We start from the raw sequence: 24,760 nt of genomic DNA, 5'->3' as shown, positions 1-24,760 counted from the left end.
GAATTCAAAAGCAACCCAGATACTAGGTAAAAAAGCGTAGTTGGCTTTAAAAAAATTAATGATGATAATTTTTTTTAATATTGAGACGATGACATATATAATCAACTCGAGCTTCATGGTTTAACCTGTTAAACTTGCAACTCATATTAAAGACTTTATTGAATTTAATAACTTTGTTTTGTAAAATTATTTTTTATTTAATGATATTATAACAAAAATAGATATAAGGATTTTTTTTCTAATTATGATAACCTCAGATAAAACAAACTGAAATAAATTAAGAAGATCAATTCAAAACTAACCAAATGTTAAAGGATAAAATCGAAACAAAAAAAATCCAAAAAGAATTCAATAAAAAGAAAGAAAGAAAGAAGAAGATGGAATTTATAAGAAAAGAAAACAAAAAAAAATCCTAATCCAACAAGTTAACTTTGAAATCTTCAGACCTAATTCCTTTTGTTTCATTTTTTTTTTTTGTCTTTTGTTTTTTGTTTTTTGTTTTTTAAAGCTTATAGTTTCATAAACTTAAATGGTTGAAAAATATTTTGTTACCTAACAAAATTAAGATCATTGAGCTCAATTATTTTGGTTTTTTTTTTATAAAAAGTATTTTTCTACCACGCTTCATGCAATGGGATTATCAATATATCATTATCAAAACTTCTGCTTTTGTTTCTCTTTTGATGGAACTTTCTTTTAATTCATGAGTGCATAAATTGCAGGCGCAAGTGGCTGGGGCTATGTGAAGAGTGGAGTTAGAACTTTGAAGGGCAGTGAGCCTTTTTGTAAAGGTCGATTTTCCTCTGGGCTTTATGCCCTCAGTGAAAGTGGACATATGCCTTGTTTTTTGGGCCGAATAAAATCTGTGTGTTATAGGTCTTTTGGCTCAGGCAAAAATCAAAGCAGCGGAAGTAAGCAGGCACACCGATTTTCAAAGGTAAAGCTCTCAGATTTCGCATTTCATAGTCTCTGTTTCCCAGTTTCAGAATTTTATAGGGTTCAGTATTAAATTCATGTATATTTTTTCTTTGATTTTATATATATTTCTTTTTTCTTATCCATTTAGATCCATTGTTTTAGTTTTGCAGTAGTTTCTTTTCTGTTATTGAGTCAAGCTGCATGATTTGGTTCCCTTTTGCAGTTATATGGCTTTATCTGTTTGTACCTTTCAATGTCTACTTGTCAGTTGTGTATCTCCAGATTGGTGGGGGTGAAGATTTTATCATCGAATTCTCTACTTTATCAACAGACCCCTTGTTCGTGCAGTGAGTAGTGACCGAGGAGTCGGGAATTAGCAGGCAGTAACATTGGGGCTCTGTATTTTTTTTCAGAGTTTTCCCTTGATTTGTTTGTTACTAAGAGACTAAAGTCAGGTGCCTTTCAAATTTCTTTGTTAACTTGGTTTATTACTTTTGAGTATGTATCAAAATGTTAATTTGATTAGTTAACTAGGATCAGCTCATTTATTTAACAAAGAAAAGTATTAATTAATTGGATATTCATGGCTTTGTGTGTTTTTAAAAGTAAAAATTATCAGTTTTTGGAAAATAAGACAAGATGGAAAGATACATAGAAGCCATTATTTTTCAGTTTTTGTTTTCGGGTAAATGTCTGAATCCGAGCCTATCTTTGTTCTCCAATACTCTTTCCTGTTACTTGGTCTGATTCTTATATATACTTGTTTCATTTCTTATGGTATGGATTTTTTATGAGGTATTTTCTAAGAGGAGCTGAACTCTCTTTTTACTTGTCGCTCAACAGTCTTTGATTCTCTCTCTCATTGAAGGAAGTAGAGATGGCTGGAGTGATAATGAAGTTTTTCGTCACCTCAATGCTTATGTGGATGGCTCCTGTCGCAATCCTATATGCTTTTAACCATGACTTGATACCCGGTAAGATTGGTTTCTTTATACGTGATTTTCTTCTTCAAGGTAATTTGTGTATTTAGCCTGAATCATGTCTATGCCAATTGTGTTATTTGTCAAACAAATGCTTCTGTATCTGTCTTTTAGAATTTTTGAAACTTGTTGGTGTTTGATCCAGTTCTCATACCTATTAACAATCTTTAGTTTTCACTTGTAAGTTGTGGGAAAGAAATTTTGGATTCTGATGTTAACTTGTTATTTGGCTTGTTACTAGTATTCATGAGCGCCTGTGTTTTAATTCTGCTATTTTTTTTACCAGTACCGAAACATGTTACAGCAAATGCATCGAATGCTTCTTCTTAACCTGTTACCAAGTTGAGAAAAAAGCATTATCGGGATCCTTATGTGAGAGTTTTGTTCAATTGCTTTGGCTGTTTCAGCCAGTAGCATGAATTTTGTCAAATTCTCTTGTTTCTGTTCTGCTGGTAGGTTTTGAGAAAAATAGAACCTGCAAGTATAGTGATATTAGGAACATGCACTTCTCTCCTCATAAGTGGCTGTTATTTTGTTCTTAAATTAAATTTGATTGAAATTTTGGAACAGGTATAACCAAATTGTCTCCCCATTCCTTGACACTGTTGAGCGGATTTGTTGCTGTCATTTCCGTCAATATAGTCATCGCATTCTACATTTATATGGCAATAAAGGAACCCTCAGATAAACATGAGCCAGATCCAGCATTTCTTGCTGAGGCCGAAGCTAGTGTAAACCAGTCTGCAGGTAAAGTTGGGGATTCCTCCCAGTCGCTAAAGAAAGAAGAGTAGAGGTCGGATGAGGTACTTGGAGGGGGGAGGGCGTGGAATTGAATTTGAAGCTGCGCTTGCAACTTTTCGTCGTTTGTGATAGATGCCTGAGTTTTGACGCCGTTGTCAGAATTTTCTTATATCATGACGTTAACTCTTAGTGTTTGATATTGTAGTTATTTTTGCGGTTGTGGTTTTGAGAAAAACAAATTTAAAAAAAGTTACAAGTTCCAGTTTTTTTCAAACCCAAGTTTTTATCCGCCGCAGGGAGCTGAATGTACTTAACCTTTTGCCTTTTCATACCGATCTCATTTTTGCGTGGCATATTAATTGGATTTAAGATATTAGCAATTATTAACTGTTAAGCTTTTTTTGTGTAAAAGATGCTAGTGGAGATATAATTAATAATTAACTATGCGAGGATGAATAGCTCTATACTATGTTGTTTTGAATAATGTCTGGTTATGGCACAATCCTGACTATAGCAGGGATACTAGTTCTCAGACACCGTGCCTCTAAGTTCTAGCACTAGTTAACTTTCAAGAGGAGAGAACTGGAATAATTTCGCTCACCTAAATACATTCTATATCTGTATTTTTTCTGATCACAACTAAAAACAGGTTTACGTTTGCAAAAGGGCTGCTCCTTTGGTGGGTCAGGATTTAAAGACCGTTTGACATTGTATTTATAACTGCGTTTCATCAAATTAAAAAAAAAAATTTTGTTAAAATTGAGTGCGGTTTGTATTTTTTGAATTGTTTTGATATGCTGATATCAAAAATAATTTTTAAAAAATAAAAAAACATCATTGACATGTATTTCAGCACGAAAAGCGATTTGAAAAGCAACCACTACCATAACCAAACACACTCTTAGTCCATCAAGATCTAGCACTAGTTGGCAGAACAGACAACGTTGGTTGTGTGTGATTTGAGAAGCACACTTCCGGGCACCCTTGACGAGACTCGATTAGAAAATCGACTGCTTGAAACAATTTGAACAAGTGCAAAGAGAGCTTCTATGACCATGATAAAGCTACTTCGATTCAAACCTACTTGATGTCCTAAGCTCAAACATTTAGTCACTTAAAAATTCCACAACACTGCCACTACATATTATGAACAAATCCTCCTGCAAAATAAACTGAGAGCCAGATCCATTTTTGGAGAAAGATACTCCTTACTAGTACTTTTATTTTTACTTGCAGCAACTGAAGAGCGTATACATAATGGTCATAAACAATTTAATCTCATTGAATTCCAACCAATCCCGTCCAGAAAGCTAAAGATCTCAATCTGTTACATTGAAACAAAGCCTAGCCTCATCCCAGGGACCATTGATCTCAAACTTGTATTCCTGAATTCTTATGAGCCAATAAGGACAGATAATGCTTATAAACAACAATAAACCAAACAGTAGCATGAAAAGTAAGTGGTGCAGTGTATAAACCAAAGCCAGGGTCACAACCATCAAACCAAAGGAAAACAGAAGGTGCAAGTGGAAGGAGAATTTCTTGATACAGTAAGTGACAAATGGAGCAAAAAGGAAGACTTGCAAGGAAAATAGCATGATGGCAAATACATGCAGCCTTGATGGAAGGCGAGATGCAATAAAAACTGAAGCAACTACAGAAGCATTTAAAGAGACACAGCTGGTTAAGCTTGGATTTTTTAGGGCCACAGGAGCTTTAATGGTCGATCCTGAATAGTCATGCAGGAAAAGATGAAGTACAACAAGCGAAACAGTTACTGCCCAAATGGAGTCTGAGCTTATGGATCTTGTGAGAGTGTGATAAATAGGAGCCAACATATATAACCCAGTTGTGAAAAAGGATATATTGAGGATATAATAGAAGAGAAGATTCAAGGAACGCATTTCTTTGGTTAAAAGCAGAACTAAAAAACCTGATCCGAAAAGGCTAGCATCTAGGAGCAAGAGCGAATTTTCATCAAGGGTTGATTGAAGGGTGTGAGCCCACACCAAGCCGACAAGAGCAACAATGCACAGATACTGAGAGATAGAGACTGAGTCCTGCATCACCTTTAACATGTCTCGCTTAACAACATTAGCATTCATGACCATATCTTCAAGAAAAGACTCATCAGTGTGATTGTCATCAAACTCAGGCTGCATTCCTCCATAAGCAACTTTCCTCCACTTGGGATGCAGCGGACTCTCGCTGATGATGCTATCCATTGCGAACCAACAACTCTATTGCTTATCCAACCCCTTGCTTTCAAAACAACAGCAAAAACAAAACCCTTATTCATCTAGAATGAAGAAAGACAGCAACAGTCTTCCAATCTGTCACATGATGATTTCTAAAAGCAAAATACCCCATTGCAGACTGTCTGGATGCTTTTAGGTTCCAAACACCTACAGATCACAATCATTATACATCAATGGAAAGAAAGATAAACTAACAAGGACAAGCTACATATACAAGGCTGCACTTGCAAACGGATACATAAGAAATGTGACGCTTGTGAAAAAAACAATTCCCATTGCTACTCCTGACCACGAGACCACAGATGAGTTTATCACATTAACAATGCTTCAATCAGCTTAACATACAAATTATGAGAAATTCAATCCATATGTAAATACAAACTTATATGCTACCTTACTTTGTTTCACATTTCTTGTGAAATATAGACCAGATGCAAGAAGAAGATAGCTTATCACTAACTAAATTCATGCTTTCGACAGCTTAATCTACTTTTTTTATTTTTCTTGTTTTCGGAATATGTCCCTCTCTTTTTTCAAGTCCATCTAGATTATCATTTTTTGTTTCAAAAACATCAATTCTTAAAATTCAGTTGCTGAAGGAAAAAACCATGATCACTATTTCCCTTCAATGCAAAACTGCATTACAATTTCCAATAAAAGAAAATTTACAAATATTGTTAGAAAATGGTTAGAAAATACTGTTAACAGAGAATAGTTTAGAGAACGTGAACAATGAGAAAGCATCTAGAAACGAGATAAAATCAGGTACGTTGATTGTTATTTTGCAATGATTTGCATAGAAAAAATAGTTCATGCCAGGTGAAACCAGATTTCCACATCAAGAACTGCTTGGGAAAGTGAAATAAAACAAGACGAAGTCTTCACAATGAAATGAGCAATGATAATTGAGACCCATCTTGTGAATGTCGATTAGAGAGATATTTTATATTACCTGTGAGAAAGAAATCTCGATTTGGGTCCTCTTCTCCGTTGCTTGATTTTCTTCTCGGAGTGAAAAACAGATATGATTTGATTGCCTGAAGAAAACGCGTTTCTTTACTACAACTATAAAAAAAAACAACGCGGAAGGAAACGTTTTTATTAGACAAGTAGCAAATAGGTTAACCTCGTTGATCTCTGTACTACTTTGATTTTGTTAATTTAACCCCTCATCGATGTGATTTATTAATTTGACCCCTGTAATTCATATTTTTTGTTGAATTGAACCACCCTTTCTTCTGCTTTTATCCAATTCAAATCTTTAATTTTTACTAAAACAGCCCACGTGTCATTTTAATATGAGGTCCAATCTTAATAACCCAGGTAAGGCACCAAGCTTAGTTATCTTTGGACAAAATTCTAACAATACTTAAATGTAAGACCTTAAAAAGATTCTACGTAAAAAATATGGAAAATAATATAGTGCTTTATTGTTTATATTAACAGTGAGCACCTCAATTTTTTTTATTAATTTTTAAACTTTGTTTTCTTCCAATTAGACCCTTTTACAACCTAATTTAATTAAATTAGGCTCTTTCTTCTCTCTTTTTTTCAATTTTGCCCCTCCCCCTTTTCTATTTTCCCCTTTTTTTATTTCGATTTCATTTTTCTCTCAATTTCATCTCCAAACTTTTTTAACATTAGCTTGAGCTGTACTTGGATTGCTTAAATCATTAGAGTAACTCCTATACAGTCTAATTTCAAATCCAAACTAGATAAGAAGTTGAATTTAGAGATTTTTTTTCTTTTTAAATTTATCCTCTTTTTTTCTAAATCTCGTCCTTGAAATTTTTTTTACCGTTTGGCTTGATTATCTTTGAACTGGTCAAGTCAATAGAGTCACATCAAGACAACTTTCACACGGTTTAATTTAAAATCGAGGCTAGGTGAGGAATCAAATTAAAAGGTTTTAAAGTTGATCTATCAGACTGAATTTAATAATAATGTCGAATAGCTCTCTACAATTTAGTTTTTTTTCACATTTAAAAAAAAAACTTGATTCAACCTGTAATTTAGTACGAGCTTGTAAGCTAGTTATATCTAATTAAACTTATTTATAAAATTCAACAAACCTATTCATGCCTACAAAATCTTAAAATATATAAATATCTAATGTTAATTAATACAAAGTAAGTATTTTACTAAGCTGAATAATAGATTAAAAGAAGGAAATATTTTTGAAATCTAATAAAGAATTATTGGTATTATTTGAAAAAAGCCTGGAAAACTTTTGTCTAGACCAATTATTTAAAAATGAAAGGAAATAAAAAGTTAAAAAAATTATTGTTTTTGTATTTGACCAATTAAATAAAATGTAAATAAAATAAAAATAAAATATTTTCAAATGATAAACAACACCAAACATAATGATACATGGATAGAAGTGGAATATATTGCTCGCGCTTCACGGAATAATTTTTCATGAATCAACATGTTTTTAGCATCAAGAAATTCTCTTTAGAATTTCGAAAGGATTTCAAGTCAGACATGGAGACTTGTATTGTGAAAAAAGGTGATTAAAATTCAAAGTTCTAGGATTTATTGGTTTTTTCAGTAAAAGTTAAAATCTTGACACTACAAAGACAAATTATAAGCTACTTCTAGCTATTCAAAGGTAAAAAAAACAAAGGAGGGGCTAAAGATAATCTAACCTTATAAAGAAAGTGATGCAAATAAGAAACAAATAAAAGATTTTTGGTGTTGTTGATGCTTCACAAATCCTCTCAAATTGCTTCATAAAAATTGAGTTATTCTTCTTAACTATCTCTCATATTAGTTAAAAAGAATAATTTCATGGTTAAAGAGTGCAATTATATATAGCAAAAATACTATCAACTTTGACAAAATAGAGTCTTTAAAAGAATAGCAATGCTATGGAAAAAAAATATTTCCATTAGCAATTATAACTAAAAGTGAGGTTAATTAGTAACAACTAATAGATGATCCACTCTTTATATCGTGGGTTATAGTTTTTTTAAACTAAAAAAAATCAAGATGATATATTTTTTAAAAAAAATTATTGAGATGATAATATATTAAATTGACTCGATTGATTTTACTTAATTTATCGAACTCATAACTTGGGTCATGAATTCCAACATTATTTTTTAAAATTATTTTTCATATAATTATATAATACGTGATCTAGGTGTGGACTGAACTTGACTTGATTAATTTGTTATTTATGAAATTATTTTTTGTTTAATCACATGACAAAATATAATCATTTGCAAAATTAAGTACCAACTAAATATTAATGTATTTGAAACCATAATAACCCACAAATATCAAACCAAAAAATATATCGTAGCCCAATTAAAAACAAATAAAATGCTAGAGGATTATATATATACACACACACACACACACTTATTTTCTTGGATAGGTAGTACCCCTCTAGGGTACAAAACCTAATTTACCTGGTTTTTAAGCCCAAAAAATATCTAAGAAACAGAACAGGGACCTTAAAAAACCAAATTTTGGTAACAAAAAATAAATAAAGGTAGAAAAACCAAATGAAATAACAAATAAAAATTCCACATGCTTGAGCATGTTAATTTTTTTTTTACCTTTTTTAGCCTCGTCTCATTTTTAAAAAATAGCAAGTGATGATGCTTCATCTGCTATCATAGTTTCTGGGCACCAGAGGTGGATAAAAAGACGAAAGAACTTAATTATAATAAAATTTTGAACCTGAAAATTTTTTTGGACAAAATAAATAGAAAAAAGGACCTAAATGCAACTCCCAAGAAAATAGAACTCATTGACATCAAGAACGATGAGTTTCATCTTTGAAAAATGGATATTTTTTAATTTTCTCTATCATTCGTTGTAATATGACAACTCTCTCCTTTTTTTTTCTCAAACTCAGGGACTCAAATGAAAGAAAATGAAGTTTTGAATCTAACAATGTAATATCAAAACAAAAGGGATCAACAATAATTTTTGACAAAACCCAAAGGCAAACAAATAGAAAAAAGCGTTGACACATTAATTTTTTTTTTAAAAGGACCTTCATATATTTAACTAATATAATTTTGGTCCTTTCATTTTCAATAATTGTCATACAATAAAGTCATATTATTTTTTTGTGATATTAGGCACAAGAAAAATATCGATATGAGTTTTTGTAATCGAGATAACCATACAAAAAAACCAGATTAAAACAAACCATTAACTTCAAATCCCAATCAACACAACATTAAAGGATCTAATTGAAAAGAAAAGAACATCGATGACTAAAGGGTGAAAAACACAAAAAGGGCCAGTATTGACACTTTTCCTAAATAAAATAAATTAAAAGGAAAAACATTATTTATTTCCTTCAATTTTGGTTTCCACTTTTAACTTCTTGCAATCAAACAGATTGATTTCTTTTTTAATAAACCGAGCATCATTTTGATGACAAGTTGCTTTTGGAGACCTTAATAATCATATAAATGGCAATAAAAACCAATTATCAATTTAAAATCTCAATCAACACAATATCAAAAGCATTATAAAAGGCAATTAAAAAATAACTATCAATTTGAAATTAAAATCAATACAATATCAAAGAATTAAATTGAAAAAAAAATTAATAACAAAAAATAAAATAAAACACTATTGTAATTCATAATGAATTGTATCATAACCTACCTACAGGAGATTGTTAAAGCTATTTTAGTTTTCTTTTTTTAATTTTAACTTTAACAAGGATACTTTAAATAGGTCAATACAAAAAAAAACTAAAAGTTGTTGTGAAAGCAGCGTAGATATAAACTCATTGCACTATAGATTGAAATAGTATAATGACATCTTTTCTCTTCAAAACAAAAACCAAATGCACTGACCTTTGGAGGCAAAAAAGAATTTTCCACATGATATATTTGTCATTATAAAATTGATTAAGATTATAAGCAAAATGACATAAAAAAATTTAACAGGTTATAGGGGCTTTAACATCATTTTTTTTAATAAAAAAACAGTGAATTGACCTTAATGCTTTTAAAGAAAAAATTTGTAAAGCTAGCTTTTAAGGGCCTTTCTATCATTTTCATTTGTGTGTGTATATATATATATTATTGAGTTTGTTAGGGGAAATTTACTACTTTAATACATATAGTACATTATTAAAAATATTTGATTGGCGTACGGACCGATATGTTGCTTTCGAGCAGCGTGTAAGTTGTTATTTGGTCGCCGAACATTACTTTCCACGCGCGACATTTGATTCATTATAGCTTCCTCTGCATGTTTGAGCAGCGTGTGTGGTTGGAAGGGCTCTGATTTGACTTCAATAACCTTTCACCCATTTTCTCTCCATGCTTCTCGATTTCCATGTCTACCTTCTACTTTCTTAATCAACCCTTCAATTTATTTTCCCGTCACATTTGGTTTATGTTATTTTAATTATTATTTGTTTTTTTTGAATGATTTATGAAATCAATATTTTTTTTCAATTTCATTCCCTTTTATTTTCTTCAATGGTCAAATTTAATCCTCGTTATTTTGATTGCTATTTTTTTTCTAGGATGATTTTTAAAATTGGATTTTTTTGTGATTTCATCCTCTTTCATTTTTCTTCCATATTGAATTTAATCTTTATTCTTCTGATTGTTTTATTTTTTCTTGAGAAATTTTTTTAAATTGATTTTTTTTTATTTCATACTTCAACATTAAATTTATTAGGAATTGAGCTTCTTAATTGACCCTGGGTCCAGATTCACGGGTTACGATTTTTAGAGTTTAACTCAAGTTTAGAAGATTCGCCAAAGTGTGCTTGAGTTTTTTTTTCTTTTTTTTTAAACTCATGTTTTTTCGGTTTTATCCCTTAACATTTATTCAATTAAAGATTGAGCTCTATTATTTTTGTTTGTTTGCTTTTTATATGGTTTTTTACTAATTTTGAGAATGAACCATGTTATCTCGGGTGTTTTTACCTTTTTCTTTGTTAAATTTAGCTTTTTAAAAATATTTTTTTAATTTAATTAAATTAATTGATTAAATATAAAAATGAGATGCTAACTTTCCAATAATTTATTGGGTTTGCCTTTTGGATTGTTGCTTTGACGATGTATATGGCCTCTTTCAGTGTTTCATTGTAGTGTTAAAACCATCTTGATGATCTTTTTCTTGTGGTGGGGTGATATCCACGACAAAGCAACGATAAATCTCCAATGAGCTTTTCTTTCATCTATTCTCAAGTATAATATTGATGACTTATTTTTTTATGGTTAATTATTGTTGTTTTTTTTGTTCGCTTTATTTATAATCGACGTCTTTTTTCTTAATTGTGTTGTTAAATTAATAGGGCTTATTGCACCAAATCAAGTCAATAACCCGAGTTTGAGATCTTTCTTACTTATTTAAAAATGCTAGCATCGCATGAATATTTTTTTTATGTTAGGAAAAGTATGACCCGGCTCGCGACGTAGCGTATGCCATATCTAAGTATATAGTACATAAGTAAGATGAGACCCACTTATGGGTGAGAGACGTAATGTAATAGGGAAATTTTTATGGTATTTAAAGAGCAGCTAGTGATATTTTATTAATTATTTTATAAGATTATTTTAATAAAAAAACAAATATAAAAAGAAGAAAGAAAATAAAATTCATAGTTAATTGAAAGTAATAAAAATATCTTCATCTAACTAGAGTTTGAGATCTTTCTTGTTTATTTAAAAATATTAATATGAATATTTTTTTATATTAAAAAAAATATGACAACCCACTGATGAGCTAGAGGCCGCATAAGGAAGGAAAATTTTTATAGTGATTAAGGAGCAATTAATAATATCTTATTAATTATTTTTTAAGTTTATATATATATATATATATATATATATATATATATATATAAACTCATGAACACTAAAAGTAATAAAAAAAACTTTGTCTAAATTTTCTCTCTTTAATTTATATGTATCTTTTTTAAAACAACGGATCGATATTTACTTAGGACTATAATTACAAAAGTGTGAAAAACCTCTAAGCTGATGTGGCAACCAGTCTCCTGGAGATTCCTAATTTAAATCAAGGAAGGAGACCCGACCCGATAAAAAACACAGATTCATACACAACCAGAAGGCGAAAGGCTGGAAAACCAACAAACCCTAAAAACAGGAAAGAACCCCAAATTGTAGCAGAAGAAGAATCAGCTGCTCCTGCAGAAAAAAGCGAGATTTAAATAGAGATCGCGAGAGAATGGGAAAGAAGAAGAAGAGAGTATCGTCAAAAGTTTGGTGCTATTACTGCGATAGGGAATTCGACGACGAGAAGATTCTAGTACAGCACCAAAAAGCGAAGCACTTTAAGTGCCATGTCTGCCACAAAAAGCTATCCACTGCTGGTGGCATGGCCATTCACGTTCTCCAGGTCCACAAAGAGTCCGTCACCAAGTAAAATCTACTACCGCTTCTCATTTTTATTTCTCTCTGTTTTTTTTAATTTTAAATAATGTCTTGCCTTTTATTTAATTTTATTTCTTAGAAGGAGAATGAGATAAATTAGAACCATTGATCATTACTTTTGATTAATTAGGTTTTCATTAATTGATTTGGGATTTACATGATATGGATATATTTTCAAAATCATGATCTGTTTGGCAATAATTAGTTGTTCATTGGAATGATAAATTCAACTGCTAACAATACATGTTGTTTTAAGTTTTTTTTTTTCCTGATGCTTTAATGTGGGATTCACTAATAACTGACTAGAGGAGAAGGTACTTTTCTGTCAAATAAAAAGTTATATTATTTTTTGGATTTTAGGTTTCTTTTTCAGGATTTTGTGCTGTTTATGTTGTCAACGAGGTTTACATTGATTTAGCTAATTATATGATGGCTTTGGTTCAGGGTTCCCAATGCAAAACCCGGAAGAGAATCAACTGATATTGAAATATATGGAATGCAAGGAATCCCACCTGATGTCTTGGCATCTCACTATGGAGATGACGGTAAGGAGGTTGACTGATGCTGTTTTCAATTAGTTACTTCCTGTAATAATTTGTGTGAATGATTCTATGTACTTGCTTGTCATCATTACTTTTCAGTTGATCGAGAAATTTGTTAATTTTTTCTATCTTTTCATCTTAGAGGTCTGTTGTTGTAGCTGGAATTGAAACTTGGGATTTTAGACCTTTTTATTTGTTTAGTTATTTTATTCCCTTGACTTGTGAGTTGGTAAAGTTCTATTCAGTATAAACTAGTTTGTACCATTTTTTTTTTACTTTTGCAATTTCAGGTAGAGTTAAAGTACAGTTGAATTCTAGTTTATTGTAATACACTCAGCCTCTTTTATGATATTCAAGCGATATATGTATCAGTTCTGAGTCCTCTCACAATTTCTGTAACTGTACAAAAAGTTTAATATGTAGAAGTCGTGGTATTTATCACAAATTAGGCATATTTCTTACGGATATTTATTTTCTTGTAGAAGATGAGACTCCATCAAAAGCTGCTAAAGGGGATATTCCATCAGCTCAGCTTATTGGTGGTATGATGCCAGGACCATTGAGCACTGGATATCCTCCACAACCTCTTGGTGCAATGCAGCCAATGTATGTTTTTTCATTTTTTTTCTCTGTTCTCTACTATTAGCAGAGACTACCACATACTTTATATGTATATCTCCATTTTGCAATATTTCAATTCTTTCTTCATCATCACAGTAATTAGAGCTGTGGAAGACATCGATTTTGAAGCAATTTCTGCTTGCTTTTTTTATATCACAAAAGGGTTTTTCTTTTTTCTTAATGGAAGTGGTTGGTTGAGAAGGATTTGTGTAGACTACCCTGCCCGAACAAGGATATTCTCATTTAGTTTTGTTTATGTGAGCATAAGGCAGCAAGGGATGAAAAAAAAAGGCAGCCCTTATCATCAATTTTCTTTTCTTGTTTTCCTTTCATGATAAGCGTAATATGCCTTCATTAAACCAAGTACTCAAGGATTCTACCAATCTTGGTCGTGTGCCTTTATTAAACCAAGTACTCCGGGATTCTAACAAACTGGATTTCATGCTTATCAAAATATGGTTACTACTCGAACTTTGACTGTTATTAAAACCATCTAGTAAAGAATGGAAGATCAACTTTGACTGTTCATAATAACATAATGGGGTTTTCTAGCTGAACTATCTTAGTTGGCCCTTACCGTTTACAGGTAGTGCTGCTAGCCCTTAACTTCCTGACCTGAGAGCTCACCCACTTTCTCACTCACTGGCACTGGAATTAGATCCCTTTCATGCCTTGCTGTTTTAATTGAAGATGCAGCTACTGGTTGAATAAGGAGATTTATACTATAACATATATATCTATATGTATTCCGTTCTGATTCCCCTCATAGTGCCTTCTTAGTTGGAAGGAAGGTCCTTCTATGCCTGTCAGAAACATCAATGCATTTATATGACACAAAGCCCAGCTATTTGAACTTTGACTGTCATTAACACCGCCTTGTAAATAATGGAAAATGAACTTTGAATATTGATAATAATCTAATGAGTTTCATGCAAAAAATATATACTGGGGTTCATGTTTATATTAATTATGATTAGGTTTGAACTTTGACTGTTATTGAAACCATCTGGTAAAGAGTAGAGGGCCAACTTTGATCCTAGGTAAAGGCTCTTGTACTCTAGGTCCAAGTTAATCTTTTGAAGTATCTGCTTGTGCAGAATTTTCTCATGATTCTGTTTCAAATATTTAAAGTCTGTAGCATATACCCCCACTAAGAATGAAAGTGAAACTTCTGACAAACTGTGTGTTTAGTTTTCAAAACCAAGTGAATCTTGCCCCTGTCTGACATTTTGGGGTCCCCATACAGTAAACAACTGATTCATCCTCTGTGGCAGAATTAAGCTGTAAGCATATGGAAAATATTGGTATTAGCTTCTCATTATATCTTTGTTGGTTTTGGCTACAGGTATAATTCTGCTGTTCCAGTTCCTCCTGCTGGTTGGCCAGTTCCTCCCCGTCCACAGCCTTGGTTCCCAACGCATCCTGCTGTTTCAATCTCTCCTTCTGCCCCAATTGCATATGCCCAGCAGCCACTGTTTCCTGTGCAAAATATGAGGCCTCCTGTGCCATCAACTACATCAATTGCACTCCCACCTTCACAAACACCCCCTCCTGGACTGCCCTCATCCACACCACCTGTATCACAACCATTGTTCCCTGTTGTCAACAATAATTTGCCTCAAAGTTCACCATTCTCTGCTCCTTTGCCTCCAACAAGTATTTCATCGAGCTCTCCTGGAGAAGTTAAAGGTTCAGTGAATGTGCATCCGGGAGTCAATAGTTCCATGACAACTGGCTACCTTCCAGGTTTGATAATGATCCCTTGTTATTAATAATATAATAGACCCTCTTTTGTGTCAATTTTTGACATTGTTGATTTAAAAAAGTGTTCATTTTAGTGTTTGTAATGATAACTTTAGTAGGGCATTCATTCTGGCACAGGATCATACTCTTATGATTTTTTTTAGGATTGGTCGTATCATCAAAGTTTTCATTTTGCTCACTGAATGATAATGTCTTATTCTCAATTTGTTTACTATAGCTGGGACATTAGGCAACACACATTCTTATGCCTCTGGTCCAAATACCGGCGGCCCTTCTATTGGACCGCCCCCTGTAATTGCAAACAAGGCTCCTGCCACGCAGACAGCTGTTAACGAAGTCTATCTAGTTTGGGATGATGAGGCAATGTCCATGGTAAGTTGTTTTTAGGTTAAGAATTCTTTCTTTCAGCATTGCCTATTAAATTTTCAGTTGTTAGACCTGCTAATGGTTTGAATATTTGCAGGAGGAAAGAAGAATGTCCTTACCAAAGTATCAGGTGCATGATGAAACTAGCCAGGTAAGTTATGACTACCTCTTCAGTATTTGGAGTTGGTTTGCACATCTAACCAGATGGGTAGGCTTTATGCTTTTTGTTTTCAGATACAGTTGTTTATGCATTGTTACCTATTTAGAGAGGTATTTCTGTATGAATTTTCAATTTTTATTTTCTTAACTCATCAACAAACCCACAGTTATGGCTATGTGTTTAGTGAAGCGTCTCTAGACTTCAATGTCCACTTCCTGGTGGTCATGCTGTTTGTGTTTTTGTTTTCCACAATTCTGTGGTTTGCATGCCAAAGCCATGATGGCAGTTGATTCAAGTAGTTGTTTTTGTTATTCATGCTGGTAGTTAGTTATTACCATTTTGACAAAGCTTGCTGGAATCAAATCGAGGATTCTCCTTCCTAGCATCATTCTCAGTTAACAAAAAGCGTATGTATTGCTTATTTAAAATTTGAATTTATTTGTTGTTATTCTTCTCCATATGCTTGACTATGATATTTGGGGTTTGGGTGGAACAAGATGATACCCAACAGATTTTTGCTCATTCCTAGCATGATTACAATTTATTTTTATCGTCGAACAGTGAAGTCAGACTTGGCCCAGGTCAGCTTCTTTCGCAAAGTTTGGCATCTTTCACCATAGGACCAAGCTTTCAAATATCTGGTTTATCCAGCTGATTTCTTGTCATGGTTCATCTCTTGATCTTCTCATTGTTGTTGCTTGTTGCAGATGAGCTCAGTTGATGCAGCTATTGACAAAAGGATATTGGAAAGCAGGCTTGCTGGTCGAATGGCATTTTAGATAACTAAAGACCATTGGAATATTTTTGTGGATTCAAAGCCCCTCTGACTGCTGCAAAATTCATATAAACTGCACGGGGATCCCTGGCTCTCGTTCTTTGCATCCTTTAGGATCATGCGTGTGCTGTATTCCATACAAGTGAGATACAACAGCCCTCGTTCTTTAGCGTGTAGGTCAACTCTTGAGAGATGGCGGCAACATTATTTCTGTCTTTTGTTTCTTTTCTCTCTTTCCTTTCTTTACGTTGGGAAAGAAAAATTGTAAGCCTTTTAGGTTATAGATTTGAGTTTGCTTTTAATGTCTGCTGAAATCTCCCGCCATCAGTTTGTAGAGGTACCGTGTGAAACTTGGAATTGCCTTATGGGGCATTATTTATTTACTTGTTTCGATTGAATAAATTACGGAGTTTAAGTTACATTATTCATTGAATCACAATGTGGTTTTCATTTGATGCCAGTGTTTTTGAGGAGATGGTGTATAACTAACAAATTGTATTTCATTAAAGACTGGAGAAGGAGATGCGACGGGGGCAGTGCTGCCCAAGTGGTGGTGAGATGCAGGGTAATGAAGTAGCTTTTGGAAAGGAGGATAGTGGGTTGTTTCGGTGGCGGCTATTAGTCCATGATCAGTGACAATATCAGCCCAATTCAGATATATAATCTATGTTGTGTTTGTAGGCTGGAATTTTTTTATTTTTTTAAATCATCCCACCTCCACAAAAGGGTGTTTGGTTCGTAGGTGTTCGAGTATTGTTGGCATGAGAAGTTTATTACGAATATAGTAGTTGTTTCATAATAGGAATCCAATTACATATAGGAAACAAATCAATCTTGTATATTAATATAGGAAAAAATATATTCCGCTTCTTAGGAGGAGATTGCTGCCTATTTGAACTGTAATTGTGCCTATATATATTTCCTCCTTTACGGAGAAGAATACAATACACATGAAAAACTGCAGTCTGCAGAAACCATTGTCTTTCTACATGGTATCAGAGCGAAGGTTGTAGAATTGCAGAGTTGCTCAAACCACGAATCTCATACCACACGGTTCTCTTTGTTACTCGTAAAGCTAAATACTCATAAATAATACATGGCTAATCCCACCAGTATTATTCCAGTTCCACCAAATAACACACCAATTATCATCCACCAAGACAACTCTGCATTCCCTACAGGTATCATCTTGAATGAAACTAATTATCCATTATGGTCTCAACTTATGGAGATGCGCATTGGCGCTCGTAGCAAAGCTGGATATCTTACTGGCGAAATGAAGAAACCTAACCATGAAGATCCCACGTTTACAACATGGATCACTGAAAATCAAAAAGTGAAAAGCTGGCTTATTGATTCAATGAGTCCTTTACTCATGCAGCGGTTTATTCGTCTCCCCACAGCCAAGGAAATATGGGAGGCTGTATCGAAAACCTTTTATGATGGATCAGACGAGACCCGTCTTTTTGAATTAAATCAAAAGTCCTTCACTATCAAGCAAGATGGTAGATCATTGTCAGCATATTACAGTGACCTTATTGCTCTCTTTCAAGAAATTGATCACAGAACTGCTTCTCAAGAAGAAACAGTTGAAGGAGTAGTCCAGCTACATTCAGCAATAACTCGACTTCGAGTTCACATATTTCTAAGTGGACTTGATTCTGATTTTGACGATTTTGACCAAGTTCGTGGAGAAATATTGCGAAAAGACCCAAAACTAGACTTGGAAAGTTCTTACGCATATGTGAGGAGAGAACTTCAACAAAGACAAACTATGGGGAGTTCTCGCTCAATTCCTGAGCACTCTGCTATGATAGCAAATCAAACCCGACAAGGGCTGTCATCTGGGAAGAATCGCAATAATCAAACCACTGGAAGATATACAAATTTTATATGTGGACATTGTGGTGAATCAGGCCATTCAAAACAAAGATGTTACGAGATCATTGGCTATCCGGAGTGGTGGGATTTTTCAAAAAAACCAAGAAAGAAGTTTGCAGGGAAAGCTATGGTGACAGCAGCTACCAATGAAGTTCAACCTACGGTTGAAGACAAATCACAACCTACAGCTAATGTGGCTCACCCAGGTATTTGTGGTAAGGCAAATGTATTCTCTGCTACTTCTAAGGATAATACTTGGATTATTGATATAGGTGCATCAGATCATATGGTTAGAGACTCTGGTCAGCTACAGTCCCTTAATTCATCTACACACTCCTTTATCTCTACAGCTAATGGCAGTACCTCTCTTACTGCTGGAGAAGGATCTGTCATCCTGTCTAAAACTCTTACATTAAACTCAGTCCTCGTTGTCCCCTCTCTTGAATATAACCTTTTGTCAGTCGGCCAAATTACCTCTGCACTTAATTGTACTGTAACTTTTTGGCCTTCATTTTGTGTTTTTCAGGACATTTTGACCCGGAAGATTCTTGGTTATGGTGTTAAACGAGGCAAACTCTATTACTTGGAATTAACAGAGACTGAAGGACAGAAATTCAGTCATGCATATCAGGCCAGGAGTTTGGATACAGATCGTGAAACTATATGGTTATGGCACCGACGATTGGGACATCTTTCTTTTGGATATCTTAGAAAATTACAGCCACAGCTTTTTAAAGCAGTCAATGATTCAGAATTTTATTGCAATATTTGTGAAATGGCCAAAAGCCACCGTATTTCATATTTACCAAGTTTGAATAAAAGTTCAGAACCTTTTACTGTTATACATTCTGATGTATGGGGCCCTGCAAAAATTCTTTCCATTTCCAAAGCCAGTTACTTCATCACGTTTATAGACGAATGTACGAGAATGACTTGGATATCTTTACTGCACAAAAAGAGTGATGTTTTTACAGCTTTTTAGGAATTTCATAGCATGGTGGGAACTCAGTATCAGAAACAGGTTCGTAGTTGGCAAACTGATAATGCCATGGAATTTCTAGATACCTCTGTTCAAAAGTATTTACACCACCATGGCATTCGCCATCAAACTTCCTGTACTTATACTCCACAGCAGAATGGATTGGCGGAAAGAAAAAATAGACAAATACTAGAGGTGGTTCGTGCTTCCCTCTTTGGCATGCACATGCCCCGGTTCTATTGGGGAGAAGCTGTGAAATCTGCAATTTATCTACTCAATAGGACACCCTCCAGAGTGATAGATTTTCAGACACCTCTACAACGACTACAGTCCCTACTGTCCATTCCACATCTCCCGAATCTTGAACCCAGAATTTTTGGTTGCACAGCCTATGTTCACATTCCAAAAGTTTTGCGAACTAAACTTGATCCATGTGCGAAACGGTGTGTGTTTGTTGGCTATTCAGATTTACAGAAAGGCTGCAGATGTTATGATCCTCAAACCAAAAAGCTACACGTAACCATGGATGTATCCTTCCGTGAATCTGAACCATATTATTCTAAAGGACTTCCAACCATTACTTTTCAGGGGGAGAATTTTAGTCAAGGAAATGTGTTGCTAGAGGGTGGCAATGATGATGGCAATAATGAGTTTTTTGAACTAGAAGAAATAACTGAAAGGCTTAGCAACAGTAGTACACTTGAGGAATTACCAGGGGGGACAGATGATGTTTCAGAACTAGAACCAGTAACTGAAATACTTGGAAGAAGTCACACTCGTGAGGAGTCACCGATAAATATTGAGTTGCCTCTGTTAACACCATTACCTGATGAATCCACTCAGAATGTTGAACCTCAGGTACTCTTAAATCCCATATCTAATGAGTCCACTGTTATTTCTTATAAAAATCTTGTCCCTCTTGAAAGTTTAGTTCCAAGATATTCACAAAGATCAAATAAAGGTATCCCAAAGAAACAATATGAACCTGATCCTAGAGTCACTGTTAAATATCCAATCAACAATTATGTCTCTACCCATAGGTTATCTAAATCATATGCACTTACTCTGAATCAATTATCCAATGTTTCCATTCCTAGTAGCATGCAGGAAGCTTTGACAGAACCTAATTGGGCCACGGCTATAAATGAAGAGATGAAAGCTTTGCAAAGGAATTCTACGTGGGAACTTGTCTCACTACCTGAAGGAAAGAGGACAATCGGTTGTCGATGGGTATTCACTGTGAAACTCAAAGCAGATGGCAGCATTGACAGATATAAAGCACGATTGGTTGCTAAGGGGTATACACAGAAATACGGGGTGGATTACCAAGAGACTTTTGCACCAGTGGCTAAGCTTGACACAATACGCATTCTTTTATCTCTAGCAGCAAATCGGGAGTGGCCATTGAAACAGTTTGATGTTAAGAATGCGTTCCTCAACGGAGACCTGGAGGAAGAAGTGTACATGGATTTACCACCAGGTGTAAAGTGCAGCTTTTTAAATCGAGACAAAGTGTGTAAATTAAAGAAATCGTTATACGGCCTGAAACAATCTCCTAGAGCCTGGTTTGGGAGGTTCTCCTCTGCAATGCGGACATTCGGTTATAAGCAAAGTGGTGCTGATCATACTCTGTTTATAAAACACAAAGGAGGGAAGGTAACAACTTTAATTGTGTATGTTGATGATATAGTATTGACAGGCGACGATCCCAGTGAAATGCAGTTGTTACAGGAATATTTAGCTGCTGAATTTGAAATGAAGAACCTTGGACAACTTAAGTACTTCTTAGGAATTGAAGTAGCAAGATCAGCTCAAGGGATTTCACTGTCACAATGAAAATATGTGATAGATCTATTGACAGAAACTGGAATGCTTGCTTGCAAACCAGCGTCAACACCTATGGAAACTAATCACAAGCTCAGAATTCTTCCCCATCAAGTTCCAACAGATATTGGCCGCTATCAACGATTAGTTGGTAGGTTAATTTATTTAACACATACAAGACCAGATATCGCTTATGTTGTCAGCGTTGTAAGTCAATTTATGCATGCCCCCAGCGAAGAACATATGGATGCGGTGAATCGCATCTTAAGATACTTGAAGGGTGCTCCAGGAAAAGGTTTATTATTCTCAAAAACTGGTGTTTCTAGCATTATGGGATATACAGATGCTGATTGGGCAGGAGATCAAACAACTCGAAAATCTACGTCTGGATATTTCACCTTTGTGGAGGGTAACCTCGTTACCTGGCGAAGTAAGAAGCAAAAAGTTGTTGCAAGATCAAGTGCAGAAGCTGAATTTCGAGGCATAGCTCATGGTGTATGCGAATTATTATGGATCAAACGCGTCCTGACAGATTTAGGGGCACAATACACACACCGTATGAGTCTACATTGTGATAATAAGGCAGCTATTGCAATTGCACAAAATCCTGTCCAACATGATCGCACAAAACATGTTGAAATTGATCGTCATTTCATCAAGGAAAAGTTAGATCAGAACCTCATCAAATTTCCGTTTGTTCGATCAGAACATCAGTTAGCCGATATACTTACAAAAGCAGTTTCAGGAAAGGCATTTCATGGAATAATTGACAAGTTGGGCATGATCGACATTTATGCTCCAACTTGAGGGGGAGTGTTGGCATGAGAAGTCTATTACGAATATAGTAGTTGTTTCATAATAGGAATCCAATTACATATAGGAAACAAATCAATCTTGTATATTAATATAGGAAAAAATATATTCTGCTTCTTAGGAGGAGATTGTTGCCTATTTGAACTGTAACTGTGCCTATATATATTTCCTCCTTTACGGAGAAGAATACAATACACATGAAAAACTGCAGTCTGCAGAAACCATTGTCTTTCTACAAGTATAAAGGGGCATCATAGTCTATTTGTCTGGTGCCCGGGTGTAGCGCTGCTGTTCCTCCATCTAGAGTTCAGGTAGAAGTCCTTTTTTCACTCCATATTTTTAGAGAGGTATTTTGTCTTCTTAGTTGGGAATAATAAGGTAAAAAAATTGAATCACCAGGGGTGCTTTGCATAGGATTTTATAGGAAAATACTAGATAGGCTGTCCAGGTTATTTTTCAACACGCAAGAAAAGTTGTCAAAGCAAAGCAGTTGTAGCCTTGTAGGTGTTGACTAGTTTTTAAGCAGTGAAAAAAAAATACACATGTTTTTGTTTTTTAAATATAAAAGATTTTTATCTGGTCAACTTGAATTTTTTCACTTGGCTTGATTTAATTGCCTTGTATTTTTTTAAATTATATGATAATCAAAATAGATACTTTTATAACAACCATCAAATCTTTGCTTTTTTTAAAAAAAAATTGATGGGCTTTCCAAAAGAACACTAGCTAAAATTAAAAAGAGAATTATAATTTTATTGAAAAACAAACTATAATTTTAATGCAATTTAAAAATTAATAACTCAAATATATTTTTAATTAATTTTAAAAATTAATAAAGTCATATATCTAACATGTAATTAGTTGTTTGATTTCAAATTAAATGAATATATAATGGAGAAAAATATATTAAAAAAGAAAAGAAAAAACAAAGGCCAGTCGTCCTGCCCTAGCACTCCTTTTCAACTGAAATTCATGCCCTATGCATAGGCTTAGTAGCAACATAGACCCGCAGGCCTACACTTGAATTTTTTTAATTATTTAAATGATTGGATGATGCATTGCTCGTCCATTTTTTTTTTAAAGCAGGTGATAAGTTTCTATAAATCCAGTGTTCTACTATCACAAAGGTGGTAAAAAAATTATGGTAGTGCATTTTTATTTTGTAAAAAAACTCAAATTTTAACAAATATTTTTTCTAAAAACACTCTAATCTTTTGAAACTAACTTTCTAACTCAAAAGACCTCTAAATTGGTTTAAAAAATACAAGTATAATGGAAAAAATCTCTCTCGACCCCGACCTAACTTTTCAGATGATATGATAGCCCAAAAACATTTCAATGACACTCATATCATTAAAATGAATATTTTGACACGGTTGGCTATTTTTACCAAAGAAATTGGATCAACCGAGCTCTTTTTTTCTTTTACCTTTTTTTACAACTCTCTCCTCTCTCAAGCCAAGGGACTAAAATATGAAGAAAATAAAGTTGTGGACTAAATTGTTTAATTGTTAAACTAAAGAGACCAAAGAGGATTTTTGAAAAAAAATCCTAAAGCAAAATTAAGCAAAAGGGCTTTGACACCAATTTTTTAAAAAGGGCTTCCATTTTTTCTTTATTTCAATTTTGATACTCCCAGTTTTAATTTTTTTCAAACAATAAAATTGGACTTTTTTTTTTTTTGTAAATTTGAGCACCAATCTAATGCCGAGATTTTTTTTGATATTAAAATAACTACATAAAAAGTAGATCAAAACAAGTTATCAACCATTAATCACAATCAACACAACATTGAATGATGAAATTGAAAAAAATAAGAATTTGATGATTGAAAGCAAAAAGAAAGAAAGAGGATTAAAATTGACACAATAGTTTTTTTTATATAAAAAATACAAAAGGGCTTTTATTTTTTCTTTGTTTTAATCTTGGTCCCCTCATTTTCAATATTTTTCAAAAAATAAAAGTAAATTTTGTTATGTGAAATTGAGTTTCAAACAGATGCTGAGATTTTTTTTAATCCTAATAATCACAAAAAAAAACAAATTGAAACTAACAATTAACCCCAGATTCCAATCAACACAATATCAAATGATAAAATAAAAAAAATTAAATTTTAATAACTGAAAAAAAAGGAGTAAAAAAAAAGTTCCAATCCATTATGTTTTGTATGTGGAGGCATCTTATAGGTTTTTTGTCTCGCGCACATAAACTTTTTGCATGATAGATATTGTTTTCTATCACTAATAGCTATGTTTTTGATGTACCTACCAGCCCACACGAACACCAATAAAAATAAAAATAATCATCACATACATGATACACCGACTTCTTTTATAATCACATATCGGGCATAGAACCTAGGGCACAACAACATCAAACCAATCAATGAGTCACTTTGGTTAACCAATAATATGAATCCTTCTTCTATGAGAAAATTACAAGCTTATGTGTATAAATACATCCAGTCACTAGCTAGGAAAAAAAAGGTTGGGGTAGGATAATTTTTTTAGCATACGAAGTCCATAATTTTGCAATGTCTAAATATGCTTCCTTGCACTTTCCATATATTTTCTCCTTGTCCATTATTTTCTTCTAATGTACAAATACTAACTTAAGTATCGGAGTGTTCTTTATTTTAACAGGAGAATAGGGGATCGATTTTACAGGAACCAATTATCAACCCAGTTTTCCAATTAAAAAAATTAATTTTTACATGTGAAGTTTTTTTACGACTTTATTAGTGA

The 24,760-nt window shown here is 33.5% G+C and overlaps 3 protein-coding genes across 13 annotated transcripts; 2 read left to right on the top strand and 1 right to left on the bottom strand.

Moving 5' to 3' along the window:
- The first annotated feature begins 705 nt into the window (after positions 1-705).
- LOC133694651 (uncharacterized) lies at positions 706-2,968 on the top strand. Of its 8 annotated transcripts, none has more exons than XM_062116309.1 (4): positions 779-937; positions 1,201-1,373; positions 1,762-1,892; positions 2,469-2,968. In XM_062116309.1, exons 3-4 carry the CDS (start codon positions 1,796-1,798, stop codon positions 2,687-2,689), a joined length of 318 nt encoding a protein of 105 aa, XP_061972293.1. In that variant the 5' UTR covers positions 779-937; positions 1,201-1,373; positions 1,762-1,795; the 3' UTR covers positions 2,690-2,968. The 8 variants fall into 8 exon arrangements, with proteins under 8 accessions (XP_061972260.1, XP_061972293.1, XP_061972283.1 ...); XM_062116299.1 differs by having other exon boundaries at positions 1,187-1,373; positions 1,787-1,892; XM_062116285.1 differs by having other exon boundaries at positions 1,187-1,373.
- Positions 2,969-3,827: 859 nt separating this feature from the next.
- Positions 3,828-5,972, bottom strand: LOC133699353 (phosphatidylinositol N-acetylglucosaminyltransferase subunit C-like). The gene is made up of 2 exons (XM_062122592.1): positions 5,850-5,972; positions 3,828-5,044 (listed from the first exon to the last, which is right to left on the bottom strand). Exon 2 carries the CDS (start codon positions 4,862-4,864, stop codon positions 3,959-3,961), a length of 906 nt encoding a protein of 301 aa, XP_061978576.1. The 5' UTR covers positions 4,865-5,044; positions 5,850-5,972; the 3' UTR covers positions 3,828-3,958.
- A 5,908-nt stretch (positions 5,973-11,880) lies between these two features.
- Positions 11,881-16,943, top strand: LOC133673168 (protein SUPPRESSOR OF FRI 4). Of its 4 annotated transcripts, none has more exons than XR_009834953.1 (7): positions 11,881-12,279; positions 12,736-12,836; positions 13,316-13,439; positions 14,800-15,200; positions 15,436-15,590; positions 15,682-16,325; positions 16,452-16,943. XR_009834953.1 is itself a non-coding variant. In XM_062093880.1 (7 exons), exons 1-7 carry the CDS (start codon positions 12,086-12,088, stop codon positions 16,521-16,523), a joined length of 1,101 nt encoding a protein of 366 aa, XP_061949864.1. In that variant the 5' UTR covers positions 11,881-12,085; the 3' UTR covers positions 16,524-16,943. The 4 variants fall into 4 exon arrangements, 3 of the variants coding, with proteins under 3 accessions (XP_061949864.1, XP_061949845.1, XP_061949857.1); XM_062093880.1 differs by having other exon boundaries at positions 15,682-15,735; XM_062093861.1 differs by having other exon boundaries at positions 15,682-16,943.
- Positions 16,944-24,760: the final 7,817 nt, after the last annotated feature.

The sequence above is a fragment of the Populus nigra genome, chromosome 1 (assembly GCF_951802175.1).
Source record: "Populus nigra chromosome 1, ddPopNigr1.1, whole genome shotgun sequence".
Classification (NCBI taxonomy): Eukaryota; Viridiplantae; Streptophyta; class Magnoliopsida; order Malpighiales; family Salicaceae; genus Populus; species Populus nigra.
This window is presented reverse-complemented; position numbering and strand designations above follow the sequence as displayed.